The sequence below is a fragment of the Salvelinus fontinalis genome, chromosome 17, assembly GCF_029448725.1.
Source record: "Salvelinus fontinalis isolate EN_2023a chromosome 17, ASM2944872v1, whole genome shotgun sequence".
NCBI lineage: Eukaryota > Metazoa > Chordata > Actinopteri > Salmoniformes > Salmonidae > Salvelinus > Salvelinus fontinalis.
In genome coordinates, this window is record NC_074681.1 from 40,583,440 (window position 1) to 40,607,958 (window position 24,519).

General features: G+C 41.1%; 1 protein-coding gene across 1 annotated transcript; it reads left to right on the forward strand.

Moving 5' to 3' along the window:
* Positions 1–252: 252 nt before the first annotated feature.
* LOC129814383 (NACHT, LRR and PYD domains-containing protein 3-like) lies at positions 253–18,172 on the forward strand. The gene is made up of 8 exons (XM_055867480.1): positions 253–3,893; positions 4,177–4,392; positions 7,118–8,984; positions 10,080–10,247; positions 10,575–10,748; positions 12,490–12,654; positions 12,905–12,948; positions 16,331–18,172. The coding sequence occupies exons 1-8, from the start codon at positions 3,626–3,628 to the stop codon at positions 16,861–16,863; spliced, it is 3,435 nt and encodes a 1,144-aa protein (XP_055723455.1). The 5' UTR covers positions 253–3,625; the 3' UTR covers positions 16,864–18,172.
* Positions 18,173–24,519: the final 6,347 nt, after the last annotated feature.

Sequence of the window (24,519 nt, forward strand, 5' to 3'; positions counted from 1 at the left end):
AACGATGAAAGTTACATGTTTCAATAGTCTCACACCACCTTATTACAATACCTATAGCATTAACAATGGGAGTCTTTATATGGACTTCTACACAGGAGTAATCTGCAACACATACCTTTCTGTGTTTTCTCGGACTGATGAGAATTGGAGCTACACGGGTAGTACCAGGGTGTTAGTATGAAATAAAAACCGAATATGTTAATATCATCCAGTTACTGTAGCTGCCTACCTAACATCAACAGGCAGCACTAGTAGCGCAACAATTGTAATGAGAAACCAAAAGTAAAGTTTCTGGTGATCATAGCGATCTGACTCCCTCCTTCCGTCTGAACGTGGAATATTCCTGTTCCCAGGCTTGGGCCACTGACCCTTAACCTAGTTGTTCTGTGTTGTGTACTAGTCTAATAATTTGAACCTTGATGGAATAACCATTTTAACCTACATATGGGCTGACAAGAAATAGAGAAAATTAGCAAAACTCTTAATAAAGTTCACAAAAATTGGATGAATAGAACCAAGTGTGAGAACACCCTAAAACTCACGACAAGGCAACTTTAAAGACTGTAAGATCTGCTTCCTGATTATAGTAGTTTCCTGGCCGTGTGGTTATTTTTGAGAACCCGAGGCAGAATATGCTGCTTTAAAGAGAAGAGAGAATGAAGTAAGTAAACTTGAATATTACTATTAACAGAGCAAGACAGAGGTAATACTTAAATATAAATGTGTACATAGTATTGATTAATATTGTGGAACCCTGCTCACATTTCCCCGATTTCATGAAAGGTTACTAAATATTACCTGACGAGAAAGTGAACCATTACTGAATGGAACATTTTTAACTTTACATGTAAGTCAATCAGAAGTCAAAGTCAGAGCTTTACATATGTGTTATTTGTTCATCACCCCATGGCCCCGACATTGCGGACAAATCCCCCAAACCCCCTTGATTTCCTCTCAGCCAGTTTCTACTGGCTGTGACCTAGCATTTGAACGGTTTGGGCTATTACCTATATGACCCCATTCCTGAAAGCTAAGACTGGTATATTTCCGATAAATATGATACGATTCAAGTGTTTGTCAGTAGTTGAGTTCCATTTCAGGGTGAGTAGTACTGCTTCTTAAAGTGAAAGCTGGTTTTATACAGTGAACATACAGTATCTTTAGACAATATCTAAGATACAACAGAATATACAGATTTTTAGAGAATAATGTGTCTGTTCACTATAGTAGGCCTACATGCCTCTTACCACAGTTTGCAATAAGACAAACACGTAAAGTTCCCCATCTTACTCTTTGTTCATTAAACTGTTAATCATTACAGTCCAAGCTTTGTCTAAGCCAGGAGGGGGTGGTATACAATGTTTATATATAATTTTGGGGGGGCATTAATGCTATTAGCCCACACAAACGCATTGAGTAACAGATTCACTACATGGAACAACAGATAGTCCCCCCACAAACAAAAAATCTATAGGAAGTTTGTTCTGCAGTGTCTGACCTACACTACCTGTCAAAAGTTTTAGAACACCACTCATTCAATGGTTTTTCTTTATTTTTACTATTTTCTACATTGTAGAATAATAGTGAAAACATAACAACTATGACAAGTCTCTGAATGTCCTTGAGTTGCCCAGACAGAGCCCGGATTTGAACTCGATTGAACATCTCTGGAGAGACCTGAAAATAGCTGTGCAGCGACGCTCACTATCGAACCTGACAGAACTTGAGAGGATCTGCATCAGAGAAACTCCCCACATACAGGTGTGCCAAGCTTGTAGCGTCATACCCAAGAAGACTCGTGGCTGTAATCTCTGCCAAAGATGCTTCAACAAAGTACTGAGTAAAGTGTCTGAACACCTATGTAAAGTTGATATTTAAGTAGTTTTTTTTTTACATTTGCAAAAATGTTTTTAATTTATCGGGTATTGTGTGTAGATTGATGAAAATTTCTTTTTTTTTGGTCCATTTTAGAATAAGGCTGTAACGTAACAAAATGTGGAAAAAGTCAAGGCGTCTGAATACTTTCCAAATGCACTGTACCCAGAGGATGACGGAAACTAGTGTCCTCCGGCTATACCATGGTGCTACCCAAGAGAGTGCAGTTGAGGCTACTGTAAACCTTCATTGCAAAACAGTGTGTTTTAATCAATTATTTGGCGGCGTGAATATATACTTAAAGTGTTTTTTAATAACCATGTAAGTCTCTCTCGGACTTATCAATATATTCGGCTATATACACTACCGGTCAAAAGTTTTAGAACACCTACTCATTCAAGGGTTTTTCTTTATTTGTACTATTTTCTACATTTTCTACACATATGGAATCATGTAGTAACCAAAAAAGTGTTAAACAAATCAATAGCCACCGTTTGCATTGATGACAGCTTTGCACACTCTTGGCATTCTCTCAACCAGCTTCATGAGGTAGTCACCTGTAATGCATTTCAATGAACAGGTGTGCCTTAAGTTAATTTGTGGAAACTCTTTCCTCCTTAATGCGTTTGAGCCAATCACTTGTGTTGTGACAAGGTATGGGGGGTATACAGAAGATAGCCCTATTTTGGTAAAAGACCAAGTCCATATTATGGCAAGAACAGCTCAAATAAGCAAAGAGAAATGACAGTCCATAATTACTTTTAAGACATGAAGGTCAGTCAATACGGCAAATTTTAAGAACTTTGAACGTTTCTGCAAGTGCAGTCGCAAAACCCATCAAGCGCTATGATAAAACTGGCTCTCATGAGGACCGCAACAGGAAAGGAAGACCCAGAGTTACCTTTGCTGCAAAGGATAAGTTCATTAGAGTTACCAGCCTCAGAAATTGCAGCCCAAATAAATGCTTCACAGAGTTCAAGTAACAGACACATCTCAACATCAACTGTTCAGAAGAGACTGTGTGAATCAGGCCTTCATGGTTGAATTGCTGCAAAGAAACCACCACTAAAGGACACCAACAAGAAGAAGAGACTTGCTTGGGCCAAGAAACACAAGCAATGGACATTAGACTGGTGGAAATTTGTCCTTTGGTCTGGAGTCCAAATTGGAGATTTTTGGTTCCAACCGGCATGTCTTTGTGAGACGCGGTGTGGGTGAACGGATGATCTCTGCATGTGTATTTTCCACCGTGAAGCATGGAGGAGGAGGTGTTATGGTATGGTGGTGCTGGATGACATTCTCCAACCTATCAGAGCTCTTTGTGCATGAACTGACATGTTGTCCACCCAATCAAAGGATCATAGAAAGAATCTAGTACTAAACCTATTAATGTTACATTGAGCTGGGTGAATGGAATATACAGTAAATGATAGTCATCCAATATGCTGTAATAGAAATAAGGCCTTGATCAACAACAACAAAAAATGTCCTCCCCAATCTTAAATGGCACCAACCGCCACTGCTGCATACTTAATTTTGCTTGTTCAAGTTGGCTATCCATCCCCATTTTTAAATAGTGCCCCTCATCCAATTGCCAAAGACATGCTCCTCCAAACGATTCAGTCCTCCAATAATGCCATATCAACAGCACATTGACACAATTGACAGGGGCCTAGTATTTTGTGTTTTGTGTGAACGTTATGTACACATTTAACTTGATCTGTTGTTTAATAGTGTCAAGTGATCGAAAATGGACACCTCATCACCTGCTCCACCCACACCTGTCCCAGAGCGGTTGCTAGCTATTCTACAACAACTGACCAGTGAGGAGTTGAAGACATTTCAGTGGTACCTGAAACAGCCTGTTTCGGATGGCTCATCTACCATTCCAGTTAGCAGGCTGGAAAATGCTAAAAGAGAGGACACCGTGGATCAGATGGTGCATGCCTATAGGGAAGCTGGTGCTCTGGAGATGGCACACCATATTCTGCAGAAGATTAAACGGAATGATCTAGCTGGTAAGTTAAAGACCGACTGTAAAAATAGCTCAGGATTCATACTGTATGCTTGAGCCTGTAATCATTCTAAAATGCGCATTTGATTGAAACCAGACGTGTTTGCTGACTAGGAGGGAAAGAGTTGTTTAAGGAGGGAGTATATTTTCTTTAATTGCGCCCCCACTACCCCTTTCTTTGGAGGACCACTTTAATCATACATTATTTAGTCCCTCCAAAATAAAACAAATGCAGACCTCATTGACTGATCAATACATCAATTTCTGTACATTTTTGTTTGATCTAGTTCCAATGTCAGGGACAGAACACCAAGCCACAGCAGGAGTATCAGCCACAGCAGGAGTATCAGCCACAGCAGGAGTATCAGCCACACGAACCAGGCCCGACCTGAACACAAGCACCGTACCAGTTGAGGATGTTCAGGATGCTTCTGCAGATCTCTCCAACCACACTGAGCCTGGAGATCATGTTAAGGAACATGATGTTAACTCTACAGATGATGGTAAATAATATAACATCTCACAATATGGAGAGAGGTATTCAATACAACTATATGTCTTCTCATTTATATAAAAAAAAAAAAATGTACATTTATTTATTTTTTTAAATTGTTTTTGCATTCGCAGAATGTAGCATTAAAGGGTTGTATTTTACAACTTAATATTAGATAGACTGCTTTTAGGCTGAGGAACTATGGGCTAGGATTTTCTATTTATTTATGGTTCAGTTTTCTTTAAAAACAGCCACTACAAACTTCAGCTTACTTTCGCCACTGCTACGAAAATATTTATGGGAGTGATAGGGGTATGCAGTGCATGTTAATAATTTCATGGCCAAATCACTTCCATTGGTGTGTAACTAGCGGTGGCTAAAGTTAGCTGAAGTTTGTATTGGCTGTTTATAGAAAACCAAACCATGGATTAGTTTCTTTTGGCCCCACGCATCTCAAGTTTGTATTCTGTCCTTAATAATAAATCAGTCTCTCCACGATTTTGCAGCGTTTCTTTTAATATACATTTGCCGGCAAAAATGATTTTCTCTGCTGCGACAATTCTGACATTTTGCAAGGCAATTTGCAATTTTTGGTGTCCAATTTGTCATGAAAATGCACTGTCAGAGGAATGAGTTTGGAGACGTGTAGCTTGAGCAAACGATTTGAATGGAGAAACGCGTCATGGCTAATCCGATGTGAACCAGATGAGCAGGCTTCAGCAAAGGAGAACGTCAGTATGGTCGTAGGAGATTGTCGGACTGAGATAGCATCTGGTTGTGGCAGAACCGTGGGCTTGGGTATGAATGGTGACTGTGTCATGCAAGGGAATCCCGGTAGGAATCTCGACAATGGCCGAAGATCAGGGAAGCTTTGGGACGTGGAGGTTTTACTGCTTCATTTGCTGGTGGACCGCAGCCGAGAAAGGAGATGGTTGGGACAGCGGGGCAGAGGAAGTTGCTGTGTTTTATGGTGGCTTGGCGGTGTGGAGGGGAGTAGGTTGTGGATGTAAGCAGCTGAAGCTGGGAGGTTCGGTTCAGGGAGAGTCGTACTGCTGGAAGCTGCTGGGGCGTCAGGGGAAGCTGCAGGGATGTGAAGTCTGTGTTGGATGACAGGTTGTAATCTGTGGAGTGAGAAACCACGTCCGGAGCTGGTTTGGGCTGAGTTGGTGGTTGTGGAATGACTATACGGCAGTGCAGTGGAGGTGGCAGGGAATGACATCATGGTGGACCTCGGGAGCATGGTGTTTCCCAGGTTGGTGGGCAACATGCGGGAGGTGGATGTTGTTGCAGCGCCGGGTAGGAAGGGGAGCTGTAGTAAATCAAGATAACAAGAGAGAGAAAAACAATGGCAGGACATAATGATGGCAGAAAGCCAGTCTGAGTCTAAATAGTATGGTGGACAATATATGGTTGGTTGAAATTAGCATAATCCAACAATCTAATACAATATATGGCTGCCCTCATGTGGGCTGTTGTAAATGTGACCCTGGACAATACTTAAATGAATGGCATAATGAAATGTGTAAAACGGCAGAGCTTTTATCAAACATTACTCTTAATATGAAAAAAGAGAATACGGGATTGTGGAGAGAAATTCTTAGAACAGATTAGATTCTGCATCAATATGATTTACTTGACCGACGATGGATGAATAGCCGAGACTCCGATGCGATGGTAGGCGGCACGGCCTCTCGGGTCCACCGAGGAGCAGGGCATGCGGCTTGCGTGTACCCGGGAGATGTGCTGGTGCGTTCGGGGAAGGGCCGTGAATAGTAGAGAAATGCACTCGGGAGAGCGTGCTGGTGCACTCTTGAAAATGAGCCGCGGACGTGCCAGATGCAAAAATGTCTCTCAGGCCTATGGCAAAACATGAACAATAGCATGAGATGAGCTATAAAACACCACATTTTTCTTTCTGACCTATGGCAAAAACCGTAGAATTGCAGGAAATTAGTTTTAAAACTGCAAATAAAATCTTAGCCTCATTACAAAATGTGTAGAATAACTTTATAAAACTGCACATTTTTGCAAAATATGTTGAAATTAAGGAAGTTAGCTGTTTTCCTAAAAAAGGGGGGGGGCCCCCCTGGGGGTCTGTTTCCCGGGGCCCCAAATGGGGTAGTCCAGCCCTGTTAAGGAGTTCTAAATTGTTTGATTGTCAAAAGCGGAGGAAATGTAAATTGTTTCATGTGTGGCCTTTCCTCCCGAACTTTAGTTACGTTACAACACACAATTCTGTAGTTTGGCTAGCCACTGGATGGCTCTGAATGCACTGTCAGCATTCAGTCAAAGCTGTTAACCACTTCTGGACCTAACTAGTGTTTGCAAATCTTCTTCTGATGTTGACAGCAGTTGAGAGTTACATTCAGATACAACTAACTTAGCTGGCTAACATACATCGAGAGAATAAGTTATATTAACTTGCTAGCTAGCGTTAGCAACATTTTCCAATTGTGGCCAATGAGCTAGCTAACCAGCTAGCAAACAATGCAACAAAAGTATAATTTCAGAATAAAATAGAAAAATACTCCAACAAGCGCTGCATTTCAGGAATCACAGTCGCAAGTACCCTTTGTGCACTGTTCAATTATTAAGCCACTTAAACAATAACTTTTTTCAAATGAAAACACCTCTTTGGCTTCGCAAAATCACGGAGGGACTGATAATTGAGTCGCTAAATACAATCAAACCTTGATTATACCTATCTTAAACTGTAATTGTTTATCCATTGTCAGGTCCGTCATATGAAGATGTTGAGAAGTACCGACGTAAATTCCAATACAAACTGAAGGAAAAAATTCAGCATGTTTTCGAGGGGGTGCCAAAACAGGGAAATAAAACACTTCTCAATAAGATCTACACAGAACTCTACATCACAGAGGGTGGAAGTGAAGAGGTCAATAATGAACACGAAGTAAGACAGATTGAGATCGCATCCGTCACACCAGCGGCGACAGAAGAAAAGGTGATCGAATGCAATAACATCTTTAAATTTGTAACTGGACAAGACAAACCTACCAGAACTGTGCTGACGAAGGGAATCGCTGGCATTGGAAAAACATTCTCTGTACTTAAGTTCATTTTGGACTGGGCGGAAGGAAAAGCAAATCAAGATATCCAGTTCATATTTTCACTGCCTTTTCGAGAGCTAAATTTGGTGCGGAAGAAAATGCTGAGTTTAGTGGATCTTGTTCATGAATGCATCAGAGAGGCAAAAGTGATTGAGAAGGAATTTCTCTATCAGATTTTCACAAAATTACAAGACTCAGGAAACCCAAACTACAATGAGAGCAAGTACAAAGTTCTATTTGTCCTTGATGGTCTAGATGAGTGTCGATTGCCTCTAAACTACAAGAAGAATGATAGCTGGGATAAAGCTACAGAGCCAACCTTAGTGGATGTGCTTCTGAAATCCCTCATCAATGGCAATCTGCTTCCCTCTGCTCGCCTCTGGATAACCTCCAGACCTGCAGCATCCAATCAGATTCCTTCTGGGTGTGTTGACCAAGTGACAGAAGTACGAGGGTTCAATGACCCACAGAAGGAGGAGTACTTCAGGAAGAGATTCAGTGATGAGAATCTGGCAAACAGAATCATCTCACACATTAAGACATCAAGGAGTCTCCACATCATGTGCCACATACCAGTCTTCTGTTGGATCTCAGCTACAGTTCTGGAGCGCATATTGAGTACAGATACGAATGGAGAAATACCAAAGACTCTGACTCAATTATTCCTTGGTTTACTGGTGTTTCATGCTAAACAGATGAACGAGAAATATAATGAGAAAGACGAGGGAGATCCACACTGGGATAAAGAGAGCATTATGGCACTGGGAAAACTGGCTTTTCAACAGCTAAAAAATGGCAACCTAATTTTCTATGAGTCAGATCTGCAAGAGTGTGGCATTAATGCCAGAGAAGCTTCGGTTCGCTTGGGAGTGTTCACACAGCTCTTCAGAGAGGATTATGGGCCGTTCCAGGAGAAGGTGTACTGCTTCGTGCATCTGAGCATCCAGGAGTTTCTGGCTGCGTTGTATGTCTTTTTATCATTCAACAACAACAATGTAAACCTAATGAACAAAGACCTTTCCGCCATCAGAAAAATTCTTGGGAAGTTTACATTAAAACCTGCCTTCACCTTTCACAAGAGTGCTGTGGATAAAGCCTTACGGGGTAAGAATGGACACCTGGACCTGTTCCTCCGCTTCCTTCTGGGCCTCTCACTAGAGTCCAATCAGTCTCACTTACATGGCCTACTGACACCGACAAGGAGCACGAGAAGCAGCTCTCAGTGCCACGAGCAAACAGTCAAGTACATAAAGAGGAAGATCAGAAAGAATCACTCTCCAGAGAAGTGCATCAATCTGTTCCACTGTCTAAATGAACTAAATGACCATTCACTGGTGAAGGAGATCCAAAACTACCTGAGCTCAGGAAATGTCTCCAGAGAAGAACTCTCACCTGCACAGTGGTCAGCTCTGGTCTTTGTGTTGTTGACTTCAGAAGAGGAGCTGGTTGTGTTTGATCTGAAGAAATACTCCAGATCAGAAAAGGGGCTTCTGAGACTGTTGCCAGTCGTCAAAGCCTCCAGAACATCTCTGTGAGTTGAAAACATACTATGTTATTAATTGTCAGTCAAAATGAAATTATATTATACATGTAAAGAGTTTATTTACAAAACGCGATATCCAATTTCACATGTGTGTTTTTACATCAGAAATTATTGCTTATGGGCACCTTCATGTGTGTGTAAAATATTACTGTTCTCTAATTTTTCATTCATAGATTTAGATGTGTATGAAGTTTTTTTTAATATATATATCTATTGTTTAGATGGAATGGAATGTTTGTATCCTGTATGTTTGACTGTATAGTCAATCATACAGGATACGAACATTCAATTCCATGTGGTTGTCTCCCCTAGCTGTCTTAAGATGAATGCACTTATTGCAAGTCACTCTGAATAAGAGCGTCTGCTAAATGACTAACATGTCAAATTTAAATGTTTTACAGATGTTATATTACTGTATTGATTTTTTTATAACACACACCACCGTTCAAAAGTTTGGGGTCACTTAGAAATGTCCTTGTTTTTTAAAGAGAAAAAAATGCGTCCATTTTAAAATAACATCAAATTGATCAGAAATATAGTGTAGACATTGTTAATGTTGTAAATGAGCTGGAAAAGGCAGATTTAAAATGGATTATCTACATAGGTGTAGAGGCCCATTATCAGCAACCATCACTCCTGTGCTCCAATGGCACGTTGTGTTAGCTAATCCAAGTTTATCCTTTTAAAAGGCTAATTGATCATTAAAAAACCCGTTTGCAATTATGTTAGCACAGCTGAAAACTGTTGTTTTGATTAAAGAAGCAATAATACTGGCCTTAGACTAGTTGAGTATCTGGAGTATCAGCATTTGTGGGTTTGATTACAGGCTCAAAATGGCCAGAAACAAAGAACATTCTTCTGAAATATGTCAGTCTATTCATGTTCTGAGTATGAAGGCTATTCCTTGCGAGAAATTGCCAATTTCTTTAAACAATAAAATTCTAATCTAAAAATCTAATGGATATATAGCGTTTTGGAATTAAACTTTCCAATGTTCATTATTTTCCCAATTTTATCAAAATATAAGCTACTTTTTCACTAGATTTGTATAACTGTGATAAATTACTATTTTACCTTTCATAGGCTGAATGGATGTAACCTCACAGAGAGATGCTGTGAAGCTTTAGCCTCAGCTCTCAACTCCTCCCACCTGAGAGAGCTGGACCTGAGTGACAACAGCCTGACGGATTCAGGAGTGAAGCTGCTCGCTGTTGGACTGGAGAATCCGCACTGTAAACTTGAGACACTGAGGTTAGTTTTCCTGTAGTAGTTCACATTTGGATAGTTCTTCAAATCCACATGTATTCCCCTTTCAACAATATCAGACTAATGTGTTTGACCTCAGCCAAATGTAAATGTCATAGTTAGGTTAGTTAACTACATAAGAGAAAGTTTGATTTCAGATCTATTGTACAGTATACAATTGTATTTAAAAAAACTACTTTCAAGATGCAGTACTTATTATATGAAATAATGTGATCAATAATTATCATATTTTAAGAGATTGAGGAAGACATACAAAGCTTCCATTTCCCACTTTCACTACTAAACGATTTAGACTCATGATACACTCTGCAGGTTGTCATTTTGTGGAGTCACAGCGAAATGCTGTGCTTCTCTGGCCTCAGTTCTAAAGTCGAACTCTTCAAACCTGAGAGAGCTGGACCTGAGTGACAATGACCTGCGGAATTCAGGAGCGGAACTGCTCTCAGCTGGACTGGAGAATCCACACTGTAAGCTTGAGACACTGAGGTCAGTATTCCTGCATTAGTTAACTAGTTCTTATGTTAAGTATAGAGGACAATATCGGACTAATATGTCAGCTGAATTTAAACTTTTTCTACATTTTGTTACGTTTCAGCCTTATTCTAAAATGTATTAAATAGTATTTTTTCCCTAATATAAGTATTCAGACCCTTTACTCAGTACTTTGTTGAAGCAACTTTGGCAGCGATTACAGCCTCGAGTCTTCTTGGGTATGACGCTACAATCTTGACACACCTGTATTTGGGGAGTTTCTCCCATTTTTCTCTGTAGATCCTCTCAAGTTATGTCAGGTTGGATGGGGAGGCGTCGCTGCACAGCTATTTTCAGGTCTCTCCAGAGATGTTTGGTCGTGTTCAAGTCTGGGATCTGGCTGGGCCACTCAAGGACATTCAGAAACTTGTCCCAAAGTCACTCCCGTTGTCTTGGTTGTGTGCTTAGGGTCGTTGTCCTGTTGGAAGGTGAACCTTCACCCGAGTCTGAGGTCCTGAGTGCTCTGGAGCAGGTTTTCATCAAGGATCTTTCTGTACTTTGCTCCGTTCATCTTTCCCTCCATTCATCTTTCCCTCGATCCTGACTTGCCTTCTAGTCCCTGCCGCTGAAAAACATCCCCACAGCATGATGCTGCCACCACCATGTTTCACAGTAGGGATGGTGCCAGGTTTCTTCCAGACGTGACGCTTAGCATTCAGGCCAAAGAGTTCAATCTTGGTATCATCAGTCCAGATATTCTTGTTTCTCATGGTCTGCGTGTTCTTTAGGTGCCTTTTGGCAAACTCCAAGCAGGATATCATGTGCCTTTTACTGAGGATTGGCTTCCGTCTGGCCACACTACCATAAAGGCCTGATAGGTGGAAATCTGAAGAGATGGTTGTCCTTCTGGAAGGTTCTCCCATCTCCACAGAGCTTTGTCAGAGGAACCATCGGGTTCTTGGTCACCTCCCTGACCAAGGCCCTTCTCCCCCGATTGCTGAGTTTGGCCGGGCGGCCAGCTCTAGGAAGAGTTTTGGTGGTTCCAAACTTTTTCCATTTAAAGAATGATGGAGGCCGCGGTGTTCTTGGGGACCTTAAATGCTGCAGAAATGTTGTTTCCCGTCCCCAGATCTGTGCCTCGACACAATCCTGTCTCAGAGCTCTACGAACAGTTCCTTCGACCTCATGGCTTGGTTTTTGCTCTGACATGCACTGTCAACTGTGGGAGCTTATATAGACAGGTGTGTGCCTTTCCAAAGCATGTCCAATCAATTGAATTTACCACATGTGGACTCCAATCAAGTTGTAGAAACATCAAGGATGCTCAATGGAAACAGAATGCACCTGAGCCCAATTTCAAGTCTCATAGCAAAGGGTCTGAATACTTATGTAAATATGGTATCTGTTTTTTATTTGTAGTAAATTTGCACAAAAAAAACTTTTCACTTTGTCATTATGGGGTATTGTGTGTAGATTGATGAGGTAAACTGTTTTATTTAATACATTTTAGAATAAGGCTGTAATGTAACAAAATGTGGAAAAGGGGAAGGGGTCTGAATACTTTCCAAATGCTTAATTGCATAAAAAAGATTGTCATAAATTAAGATGCAACATTTATTAAATTCAAATGTATTTAATTACATGTTTTCACATTAATTTTTTTAAATACAAATGTCACATTTTAAGTGATTGAGGAAGACATACACAGTTACCATTTTCTCCACTAGAGGATGTAAATTCATGATAAACTCTGCAGGTTGTCATTCTGTGGAGTCGCAAAGAAAGGCTGTGCTTCTCTGGCCTCAGCTCTGAGGTCAAACCCCTCACACCTGAGAGAGCTGGACTTGAGCTACAATCACTCAGGAGTGAATCTGCTCTCTGCCCTATTAGAGGATCCCTGCTGTAAACTGGAGAAACTCAAGTATGTTGTACCATTTTCTCATTTATTGTTAGCCAAACATCCAGTAACCAGTGTGAGAACAGACCAGTAAAGTTGTGAGAACAGATACGTTAGTGAAGTTGTGTTTAAATCTCTTTCTTTGTCTCTGTTGTAGTGTCCATAATGCACATGCTTGCATTAATTTGTGTGTATTTGTGTGTGTGTGTGTGTGTGTGTGTGTGTGTGTGTGTGTGCGTGTTATTCATTTGTTTTGTTTCTGTTTTTGCTACAGCATGGGATCTGGAGATTTCAGAACCCAACCAGGTCAAATTAAATGTGAGTGTTGATTGCTGGGATGAATAAACTTTTATCCCATTCATGTCCATAACAGATATGTATAATTTCCTTTTGTACACTTGTTCCCTGAGCTGATATCTAAATTATGGAATTCCCCCCCCTCAAAGCCATGAAAAGACATGTTCAAATGATCAGGGCCGGTTTCCCGATAAAGATTGAAATTAGTCTTAGGAGTGTTTAAACGATGCATTGTAAAAAACATTAACGTCCGAAGATGTCACACCTGTTTCCCAAAACACCATGCAGTGCACTCGCTACAAAGTGAAACTTAACTGTCATCCCAGGAGTTGTCCAGTGCTGAAAATTATTCCAGAATATAGGCTAAATATCTCGCTGTATCAATGAAATGTATTTATAAAGCCCTTTTTACATCTACCGATGTCACAAAGTGCTGTACAGAAACCCAGCTTAAAACCCCAAACAGCAAGCGATGCAGATGTAGAAGCACGATGGCTAGGAAAAACTCCCTAGAAAGGCAGGAACCTAGCTAGAAACCTAGAGAGGAACCAGTCTCTGAGGGGTGGCCAGTCCTCTTCTGGCTGTGCCGGTTTGAGATTATAACAGTACATGGCCAAGATGTTCATAGATGGCCAGCAAGGGTCAAATAATAATAAATCACAGTGGTTGTAGAGGGTGCAACAGGTCAGCACCTCAGGAGTAAATGTTAGTTGGCTTTTCATAGCCGAGCATTCAGAGTTAGAGACAGCAGGTGCGGTAGAGAGAGAGTCGAAAACAGCAGGTCTGGGACAAGGTAGCACAATAGGTGAACAGGTCATGATTCCATAGCCGCAGGCAGAACCGTTGAAAAGTTGTTGGAAAGTCCACCTACGGCCAAGTCCCAGCCTTCTGGCAGAGGCAACCAGATTGTCAGCCAAAATTGCCTGATACTTGGTGGAATTCATTATTCCATCAATCTTAACCAGTGCCTCTGGACCTCTGGAATTAAAACAGCCCCAAAACATCACTGACCCCACTCTATATTTCACCGTGGGTATGAGGTGCCTCTCCTTGTATGCATCTCTATTTCGACGCCAAACATGCCGATGCTGTATCTGACCAATTTTGGTCTCATCTGACCAGAGCACCTTCTTCCAGTCATAATTTAAATGACGTTTGGCAAACTCCAAGTGCTTGCGTCTGTGTCTTGGGGGCAGAAAGGGCTTTCTTCTGGCAACCCTTCGAAAGAGCCTGTGGTTGGAGGTGGCGTCTGATGGTGCTTTTTGAAACCTGGTGACCCCAAGACGCCACCAAGGCCTGCAATTCTTTCACAGTGATTATTGGGGATTTTGTTGCTTCTCTCACCACCCTCCTCCCTATCCTGGGGGGCAAAATGCATTTGCATCCTCTACCCGTGAGGTTTTCAACTGTTCCATATCTTTTGAATTTTCTAATAATTGCCCTGACAGTGCTCAGTGGTATATTCAATTGTTTGTGGATCTTCTTGTAGCCATTACCAGATTTATGAAGGTCGACGACCATCTGTCCCTTTTGAACTGCCAGTTCTTTTGTATTCTTCATGGTGTTGGATGACAGTGGGATATTGCATGTGTGTTACCTCATTTTTATACCATAGTGAAACAGGAAGTGATGTAATGGCTCAATATAGTTCCTTAATACTTAGATAAACTTAAATAAGTGGAATTTAATTTGTGGTTTAATTTTGGTAGATGTTATTTACAATAATCTTTAAGGGTGCCATTAATTGAGAAACCTTGATTTGGAGGACATTGATTTTTAATTAAATCAATAAATAATTTTGGTTGGTTCCATTGAAACATTAATAAAGTACAGTATTTCTCACATGCTGGTATTTAGAGTTTATCTCTATAATTATTTTGTTATATTTGTTTAAGCATTGTTTGTGCATTGCCAGTCAGGGGTGCCAGTAATTTTGGAGCCCATTGTATATATTTTTATACAAAAATAAAATAATAATAATAGTAATCTCTCCTCACATCAACCCTCAGCCCTTTGACGTGTGAGGCCGGGTATTTATATGCTGACTTCATCCCTCAACAAGCTTCTGTTTTGTCAGAGTCAATAATCCTGGCCACCTTTGATTGGCAGATGTGTGAAGCAAATGCTCGTGCCCACAAAACAGTTTTTCGAGATCGAGGGAGGGTGTGAGAGAAATATCCTCACGAGCTCAGCCATCCATATAAAGAGATGCCCGTGCAATTATTGAACTGGGAACATTTTCATGCTGGGAGAAATTTTACAGCCTGACGTCACAATCAGAACGATTGGGAACTACTTTATGCTCGGAAGAATTTTACATGACACCCTGTCCCATGTAAAAAAATCTTCCCAGCGTGGAATAGTTCCCAATCGTTCTGATTGTGACATCATGCTGTAAATTTTCTCCCAGCGTGAAAATGTCCCACAAATTCAAACTTTGATAATGGAGGTAGGATCAGGGATGTAGTGGCAAAACAATAAGTGGGTAAACGATGATCGCCGTTCGGGTGAGTAAAGTAATGCTCCCTGTACTTTCAATGTATTTTTGCGCAAAAGATACGCTCGCCGAAAAAAAGGTGGTTTAACGGTGTTTATGTGCGTTTAACCTCTGCTAAACCTCTGCGTTTACCCTCTGCATGATAGATAATGCCAATCATACACTGTAAAAAAAAAACTGAGGTGGCCGAAGTCAAAAAGATTATGTAACTAGTTCCAGCTTTTTTGATCTACCCAACTTTTTGTATTTTATGAAATTCATATTTTAGGTTGACCAAAACATTGTGGATAGTTTGGGAAAAGTTCAATTGATTTATTCATGAGACCGTTGGAATGTTCCACTTGGACTCCTTTCTAGTTTCAGTCATGATTCAGTTAATGGACCAGACAGTGGGTTCATTTGGATATGCTTATATGAAGTACAGACCAGATAAAAACAGGTATAAACAATCTCACAGTTTTTTTTTTTTAGCTATATCTGGTTTTAATGCATAATATTTCAGCCTCTGAAATGTATGCTTTAATTGTAAACCGGTACCTGACAAGTAATAAAATAAAATAAAATGTAACTTGCTGAAATTCACACTATGGATTTTAGGCCAACACAATATTTTAAATTGGGGTCTCAGCAAACTTAACTCGCTTAACTGTTAAAGAAAATCTTCAATATTTAAGTTCAGACAACAATTGTTTAATTCAACCAACATTTAGCAAAAATCATTGAGTTAGTGGAGTATTCCATGTCATCTCAATATTTTTCTACATTTTAAGTCCAGCCAACTTGGACATTTAAGCTTTGTGGAGTTTTTTTCTTAGTTGCTTTCTCTCCCCCCCCCCCCCTCCCCCCCCCCAATTGTTGGATAATTTGATGAAATGTGATCAGTTATGTCTTCATCTCCCCATTCAGATGCACGTGATCTCACACTGGACCCAAACACAGCACACAGACGCCTCTCTCTGTCTGAGGGGAACAGAAAGGTGACATGGGTGGATGAGAAGCAGCGGTATCCTGATCACCCAGAGAGATTTGGGAACTGTGAACAGGTGCTATGTAGAGAGGGTCTATCTGAGCCTGGGCCTTGTTACTGGGAGGCAGATTGGAATGGGGAATGGGCTGTTATAGGAATGGCATATAAAGGAATCAGCAGGACAGGAGGGCGTAAAGACTGTGTGCTTGGATACAATCGTAAGTCTTGGAGTTTGGAGTCCTCTAATCACAGTAACACCACCTGGCACAATAATAACTGCAATGAGTTTCCCGTCCAATCCTCCCCTTACTACAGAGTAGGAGTGTATCTGGACTGGCAGGCCGGCATTCTGTCCTTCTGCAGAGTCTCCTCTAACATACGGACACACCTGCACACATTCCACACCAAATTCACTGAGCCCCTCTACCCAGGGTTTTATGTTGGGAGTGGCTCCTCAGTGACTCTGAGGTAAAAACTTTGCATTAGGACAGCGGCAGTCTTGTTATTATTGGTGTTTGTAAATAATGATATTCGTAGAGTGTTTTGTGAAACTCTGCTTCGGTTTGAACTCAGTTACACTGAATGGAATTTTCATGGTACATATTTTGCCATGAACTTGGTATCTGTGTGACCGATTATCACAAATTCAACATGACACTGGAGATACAGTATATTACAGACACCAGGATTGCAACCCAACCGGTTACTGGTAAGACAAATGCACAGACAGACTGCTACAACTCTAAGTAGTGCTACTGGTTACACTCAGAACACTAGTGCACAAAAAACTATATCTGAAAGACTTTGAACACTGACTTTTGAGAAAAAGGGAAAAAAAGACTCACAACCAAAGTGGAAAAAAGACCATTGGAGATATTATTTTTCAGTATGTATTGATATTAACTGTTGTAAGAGTGTAAGTATTGTTTATTAGGTCATTCTAACAGTTGCCGCTGTATATACTGGGATCACTGTGATTATACTATTATGTTATTTGAAGATGTCACACTTGAAATAAACTGAAAAGATGTACAGGTGTAGGATCTTAATTTGATCACTTTTGTTGCTGAGAATTTTACTGCACGGCAGGAAATGCAAACTTGTAGTGAGTTTTAAAAAGGCTTCTAAAGTCTGGAATTTGACATTTCATCAACCCCCTACAAACATTTTCAATTCACCTTTCCCAATTCACATTTCCTGTTGCTGCAGGATTCTTTTCCTGTTGTAGCAAACGGTCTCAAATGAAGATTGCAACTGTCTCACCACAGTTTATATGACCGCAACATCAGGAGTTGAGCATAAGCATACCTTTAGCAATTCATTATTCACGAATTCATTAAAAACGTATATTATTCATTCCATGTTGATTATGTGAAAGGGAAACGCATGGAGATTTGTTTAAATTATATTTGTTTAATCCGACAACGCCATGGCATCGGCCCACGCCAGCTTGTGAATGTATCCCGTGTGGTTCAGTTGGTATAGCCTGGCACTTGCAATGCCAGGGTTGTGGGTTTGATTCCCACAGGGGACCAGTGTGAAGAATGTGTGAACGCACTACTGTAAGTAGCTCTGGATAAGAACCTCTGCTAAATGACTAAAATGTGATATTTAACACATCGTCAATCCAATAACATATTAGCCTACAGTACAGTAGGCCTATGTCCAATAGTGAACTGAGCATGATGAAAGAGTAAAACCTATAGTTTGTGATATTGGAGTATTTGTATTTATATTACAAAATGCGGATTAAATTTATGTTATGACATGTTTGACCACCATGTGAAGTGTTTGACTCTTATGTGAACTATATTTATATATCCAGGAGAAGGTACCTGGGCCCTCATTTATCAATGTTGCGTACAAACAGCAATGTTGGTAAACCATACGTGCGATCATTTTGTAATCAAAGTGTGGGATTGATCAAGTTGTACTTATACTTGAGAAGTGTGCTTAAGTTTACGCACACTCTGACCATGCGTACGCGCCTTGTGGTTAGAAAAGTCCAACTGCTAATGAAATACCATCCACCAAATGGAGAAAGGATTGGCATACTGGACCAAATCATAAACTATGAAGAAAAAATATAATACATGAATCGTTTATGAATGTATTTCTTTTATAGACACTTAAGCTACTAATAGTTCTCAGGGTGCTATTGAATTCATAAACATGAAACCATTTAAGCCTGATTGAATAATAAAGTCAATTAGAAAGAGAGTGGAATGTAAGGTTGGAGGCAATTTAGTTATATAATATATAAATATAAAAAAGGCAACATTGAGGCGTTGTGACTTGTCCAAAATGGCAAATCTTGCATTGCTGGAGGATCTGGCACAAGCTGCATTACGCAGGGAGCGTGTTTTCAATGAACATGCTGATTTTCTTTGCTGAGAGCGATGCTTGGCTTATTATTAGATTTAGTTTTCCAAGGCATATTTTATTTTATCTCTGCAACCAACTCTCTCCAGTATTAGAAAGGAAGACGAAATGCACCAATGCTATACCAGTGAATACCCAAGTCCTCTCCACCCTGGGATTTCTGGCCACTGGAACATTCCAATTGGAGATTGCGGATCAGTCTGGCATTTCACAACCAACCATGAGCCGAATATTGCCTGCAGTCCTTCATGGCATTATCTCATTGACCCCACAATACATACAGTTTCCGTACACTGCTGTGCAACAGGCCAGAGTGAAAAGGGATTTCCATACCGTAGCGGAATTTCCCAGTGTCATTGGAGCAATTGACTGCACCCACATCGCAGTAAAAGCACTGTCATTGAACAAATTCAACTTCGTCAACAGAAAAGGTTTCCATCCTGTCAATGTGCAGGTCATCTGTGATTCACATTGGGCTTTGTTGAAGGTAGTGGCCAGGTGGGACACATGATTCATTCATTGTGCAGAACCGTTCAGTCGGCCTTAACCTCCAGGAAGGAGCCGTTGATGGACGGCTTATTGGTAGGTGACTTATGTTTGATTTGCCATGTTAGACCTCTACTGGGAAACAATATCGGAATGTTGTGTTCAGAACTGCATGAGACCGGGTCTACCCATTAAAAACATGGCTGATGACTCCACACAAACCCCTCAAACCAACAAGAGGCAAGGTACAAGCAAGCCCACGCACAAGAACAGTGGAGCGCACCATAGGCCTGCTGAAAGGATGTTGTCTGTGCTTGTCTGGGACAGGAGGCACACTGCAATACCAGCCCAGCAAGGTTTGCCTCTGAAATTACATTCCATTACATGCCATTACTTGAATGAAATACAGTGTGCATATTCCTTTTTAGGTTTGCTACATTGTCAAGGCTTGCAGTGTGCTCCACAACCCTGCAATCAAAAATGGCATTCCACGGAATGATCCACCCAGACCTGGGGCATTCTATGTTTTGTATTTCTTTGTGTTTGGCCGAGTGTGGTTCCCAATCAGAGGCAGCTGTCTATTCTTGTCTCTGAATGGGAATCATACTTAGGTAGCCTTTTCCCACCTATGTTGTGCTCTGAAGCCTGCAGAATGTGACATTCGTTATTCTTTTTGTTGTTTTTGTTTGGTGTTCTGAGTAATTAAAGAATCATGAACACTTACAACGCTGCACCTTGGTCCACTTCTTCAGACGAGCGTTACACACCTGGCATAATGTCAAAGGCAGTGAGGCAGGTGAAGTTGCAGAATAAATCAATCAGGAGTACAGCGAAGGATTTTGACATGAATTACCATACTCTGACTCGGTATTGTCAAAAGGTTACCAGAGAAGAAGTTGAAAGTCAGACAGCCACGCCAACAACAGTGGTTGTCTATTCAAAGCCACAGCAGGTTTTTTCACCTGATTTGGAGATGCAGCTTGTTCAGTATAGTACTAGGTCAGCTGACATTTATTTTGGTCTGTCGCCAAGTGAGGTCAGAAGACTTGCCAACCAGTTTGCTGTGGCACACCAGCTGAAGTTCGCGCCAATGTGGGCAGAAGAAGAAAAGGCCAGCTCGGAGTGGTTGACAGGCTTCTTAAAAAAGCGTCACCCAACGCTGACGCTGAGAAAGCCAGAGGCAACTAGCCTTGCCAGGGCAAGTAACTTCAGAGAAAATGTTCATGCTTTCTTCGAAAATGTAGCAGAGATGCTACAGAGATATCAATTTGGACCAGGAGACATATGGAATGTCGATGAAACTGGGGTGACCACTGTACATAAACTTGACAGAGTGGTTGGCAGACGTGGATTCAAACAAGGATTCAAACACTGACCTCCTCTGAAAGGGGAACCCTCGTCACACTGGCCTGTGCTGTCTCAGCCACAGGGAATAGTATACCTCCATATTTTATATTCCCCTGTGTCAACTTCCGCGATCATTTCCTGATCAACGGGTGTCACGCCCTGACCATAGTAAGCTGTTTTTTCTCTGTGTTGGTTGGGGCGTGATAGTGACTAGGGTGGGTCATCTAGGTCTTTGTATGTCTATGTTGGCCTGATATGGTTCCCAATCAGAGACAGCTGTTTATCGTTGTCTCTGATTGGGGATCATATTTAGGTAGGCTTTTGCCCCATTGTTAGTTGTGGGATCTTGTCTATGTTTAGTTGCCTGTCTGCACTATTTGTATAGCTTCACGTTTCGTTCGTTGATTTTGTGGTTTTGTTCAGTGTTTCATTCATTAAAAGAGAATGTACGCATACCACGCTGCGACTTGGTCTCACTCATACGACGATCGTGACAACGGGCCACCTGGCAGCAATGGCGGGGCAAATCCCTCTGGGTGGATGAAAGATGTGCACTTTGTTGACTTCCTGAAACATTTAGTTGAGCATATGAAGTGCTAAAAGGAGAATCCCTGTTTACTCATTTTTCTCATCTGTCCATAGATGGACTCAATTATGCCAAAAAAAATGGATTATTATGTTGTCATTCCCACCCCATTATTCTCATCGGCTTCAACCCTTAGACAGGTCTGTCTACGGGCCACTAAAGAGGCAAATCCACACCTCATTTGATGCCTGGATGAGGAACAATCCCAGGGAGACATTGTCAATTTAGGGTTGGGCAATTTATTGTGGCAATCGCCTATCCTCTGGCTGCAACCCCCTTGAAGATTCAGGCTGGCTTTAGGGTGGCTGGGGTGCAACCTTACAACAGGGATGTATTTCTGGAAACCGAGTTTGCCCCATCCTATGTTACAGATTGCCCTATTCAGAACCCAACCCTACTAGGCCCCCGCACCAACACTGCCAGGCCCCAGCAACATTCCAGCCCTGCCAGGCCCCAGCAACAACCTGCCAGGCCCCAACACTATTCCAACCCTGCCAGGCCGCCAACACTGTTCCAGCTCTGCCTAGCATGAGCTCAGACACAGACCTGCCCAGTTCTTATGCTAGCACCAGCTCACCCTTGCCCAGCAATGCCATTGCTGACAACGGACTACCATCTCCAGAGGACATCCGGCCATATCCAAAAGCTGACCCCCGAAAACCAGCTTGCAAAGGAAGAAAACGGTGCAAAACAGGAATTCTAACTGACACACCAGTGAAGCAGGCACTAGAAATAGAAAAGAAACAAGTTATTTTTTTTATTTCACTTCACCAATTTGGACTATTTTGTTTATGTCCAATACATGAAATCCAAATAAAAATCCATTTAAATTACAGGTTATAATGAAACAAAATAGGAAAAAACGCCAAGGGGGGTGAATGCTTTTGCAAGGCACTGTATGTGCACGCCAGAGAACGTTCGATTTCAAAGTTCAAAGTAAAGTGGACATGCCACTTAATGTGTGCTTTGCCAGCATTCTTGCTTTGATTGAAAGGCATGACTTGCCAGATTCTCTAGGCACGATTGTTTTTATTTTGAGTTCTTTAAACGAAGTTGAATTTGTCACAAGGGCACACTCTCTTTTTAACGGTCTACAACTCCGTACTGAAATAAGATATGAAGATGTAATGAAAACAAAATATGTGCCCAAGACTTCCGTCTTTCATTTGGTATGACATTTATACCATTGTGATGTATTGTGCCCAGTAAATGTTAGACAGCTTGAAAAGTGTGACAACATACCTCGCTCTCCCTTACATCCTCCAGCGGCTGTTTGAGTCCAAGAATTGATGTGTTGATCTCTTCTTGTTGTTTCAGGATTGTGTCCGTCAAAACGTGTAGCACAGCTGAAGCGCTCACCCAAGAGGACACCCTTCTTGTAGGCCTGGGGATGAGGGGGTTAGAGGACACCCTTCTTGTAGGCCTGGGGATGAGGGGGTCAGACAAATCTGTGAAGATTTCATGTTTTGTTATTTTTGTAATATTAATTTTGTTACATTTATAATGTTATATCTATTGTCAAGAAAAAATATTTAGATGTGGTCCATGTCTGAATATGGGTGCAAAAATAAAGCTTGATTTACCGTCAGTTGGTGTGCTTGGTATTTCTTCAGGGTCTAGGAGACGGTCCTCAGTATCACCATCACAAATGATGCCAGACACTGAGGTCTCTACAATTATGCTACCAATGCGCTGGTCCATAGCAGACAGTGAAGAGTCTCTCTGCCCTCCTGCACTTCTATCCCTGTTGTGGATCATACATTTTTTTTGTATATGTTTTCAAATCAAACCATTTCTTTTTAATTTCATTAAATGTTCTGCACTCAGATGAGGCAGAATTTACCACAGCTCTAACCTGCTCCCAAGCAATATTTATTATCTTATTTGTCAAACCATTGCTGAGGGTGCCAAAAAGTATGGCTTGTTTTGCTTCCACTTCAGTGATCAGAAGTTCTATTTCTGCATTCTAAAAGTTGTTTTTCTTTGTCTTCTTTGATTCCTTCATGTTGATGGACAGAAATCAGTGACATTTCTTTCAGCTTTAAAGGGAAGGTTTGTGACCATAAATGGTCATTTAGGACGGTTCTCTATGTAAATGAGACTGCATGTGCACTAGCACAGTGTTTAAGAACGTGTCTGATTTATCAAGGCAAAATACTTACAGGTGTGTGTAAATCAAGCATACGAGCAAATGATAAATACCAACTTTTTGTACTTGCGAACATTCTACATGTTCTTCGTACGAGTTAATTTAGACGCTTTTCTACGCAACATTGATAAATGAGGGCCCAGATACTTTAGTATACATTCTAAAATGTAAATCCCTTATTTCTGTGCTGGTATATTTGTGGAGAGGTTGCATGCAGTGCAGGAGCCATCGGTGCTAATACTGTACGCTACACCCATAAACCATTACTAACAGGGCAATTTTCTATGTATACTGTAGCTAGTAGCCTAGGGTTAGGGTAGCACTTACTTAACCTGGATGGCTATTTTAAAGCATTGCTTGTGTATATGCACTTTGGTCTGGAGTGGCGTGTGAACCTAGTGTTTACAATGAAATGAGAGCTGTCTATAATGAATAATAGATATCATGTCCTGTGTGCTTTACCTCACCCTGTAACACAAAACAGCAGAAGAAGAACATTGGCTATACCTGCAGTGGCATATGCAGAGCTCAGGCTTTAGGCAGTGATCTACAGTCCCCAATATTCTTGGTCAACCTGCTGCCAATGACTGAAAACAAACAGAATTTTCCTTCAGGTATTTGAAGGGATGACGCTTGTCTGGGATATTTACTAATTGGATTATAGTGGTTCGTGGAGGACGAAAGACTCTGGGGGATATGCTGATAAGGCCTATTGAGTTTTTACCAGCTGTCGAGGCTGCTATAGTACCTACCTGTGGGGGCAACTACCTGTGGGGCAAAGGAGAGTTTCGAAGCGACCAAAATACAGTGGAGTACATTCCAATGTTTACCAAGGGGAAATAGGCTTGATTGGAGTCCTCATCCTCTTGTTTGCTTAATCTAATTTGATAAATTTGTCCCTGAACGATATGAGGCAAACGTTGATGTGCGTGTTATAGAAATCCATATGATTTATATGTCTAAGGTAATGATGAGATAATGACTAAATGATTTATACGTTTAAAGTAATGTTAAGACAATAACTAACAAGTATTCCACCCTGTCACAGTATAACGGAGTGAAATGTGTTTGAATCATAAGACTATAATTCTTGAATGTATGTGCACAGGAAAAGAGGAACTGTTAGTAGACAAGCAACTGTAGCAGACAACTCGTGACCACTGTGAAACCGTTAGATT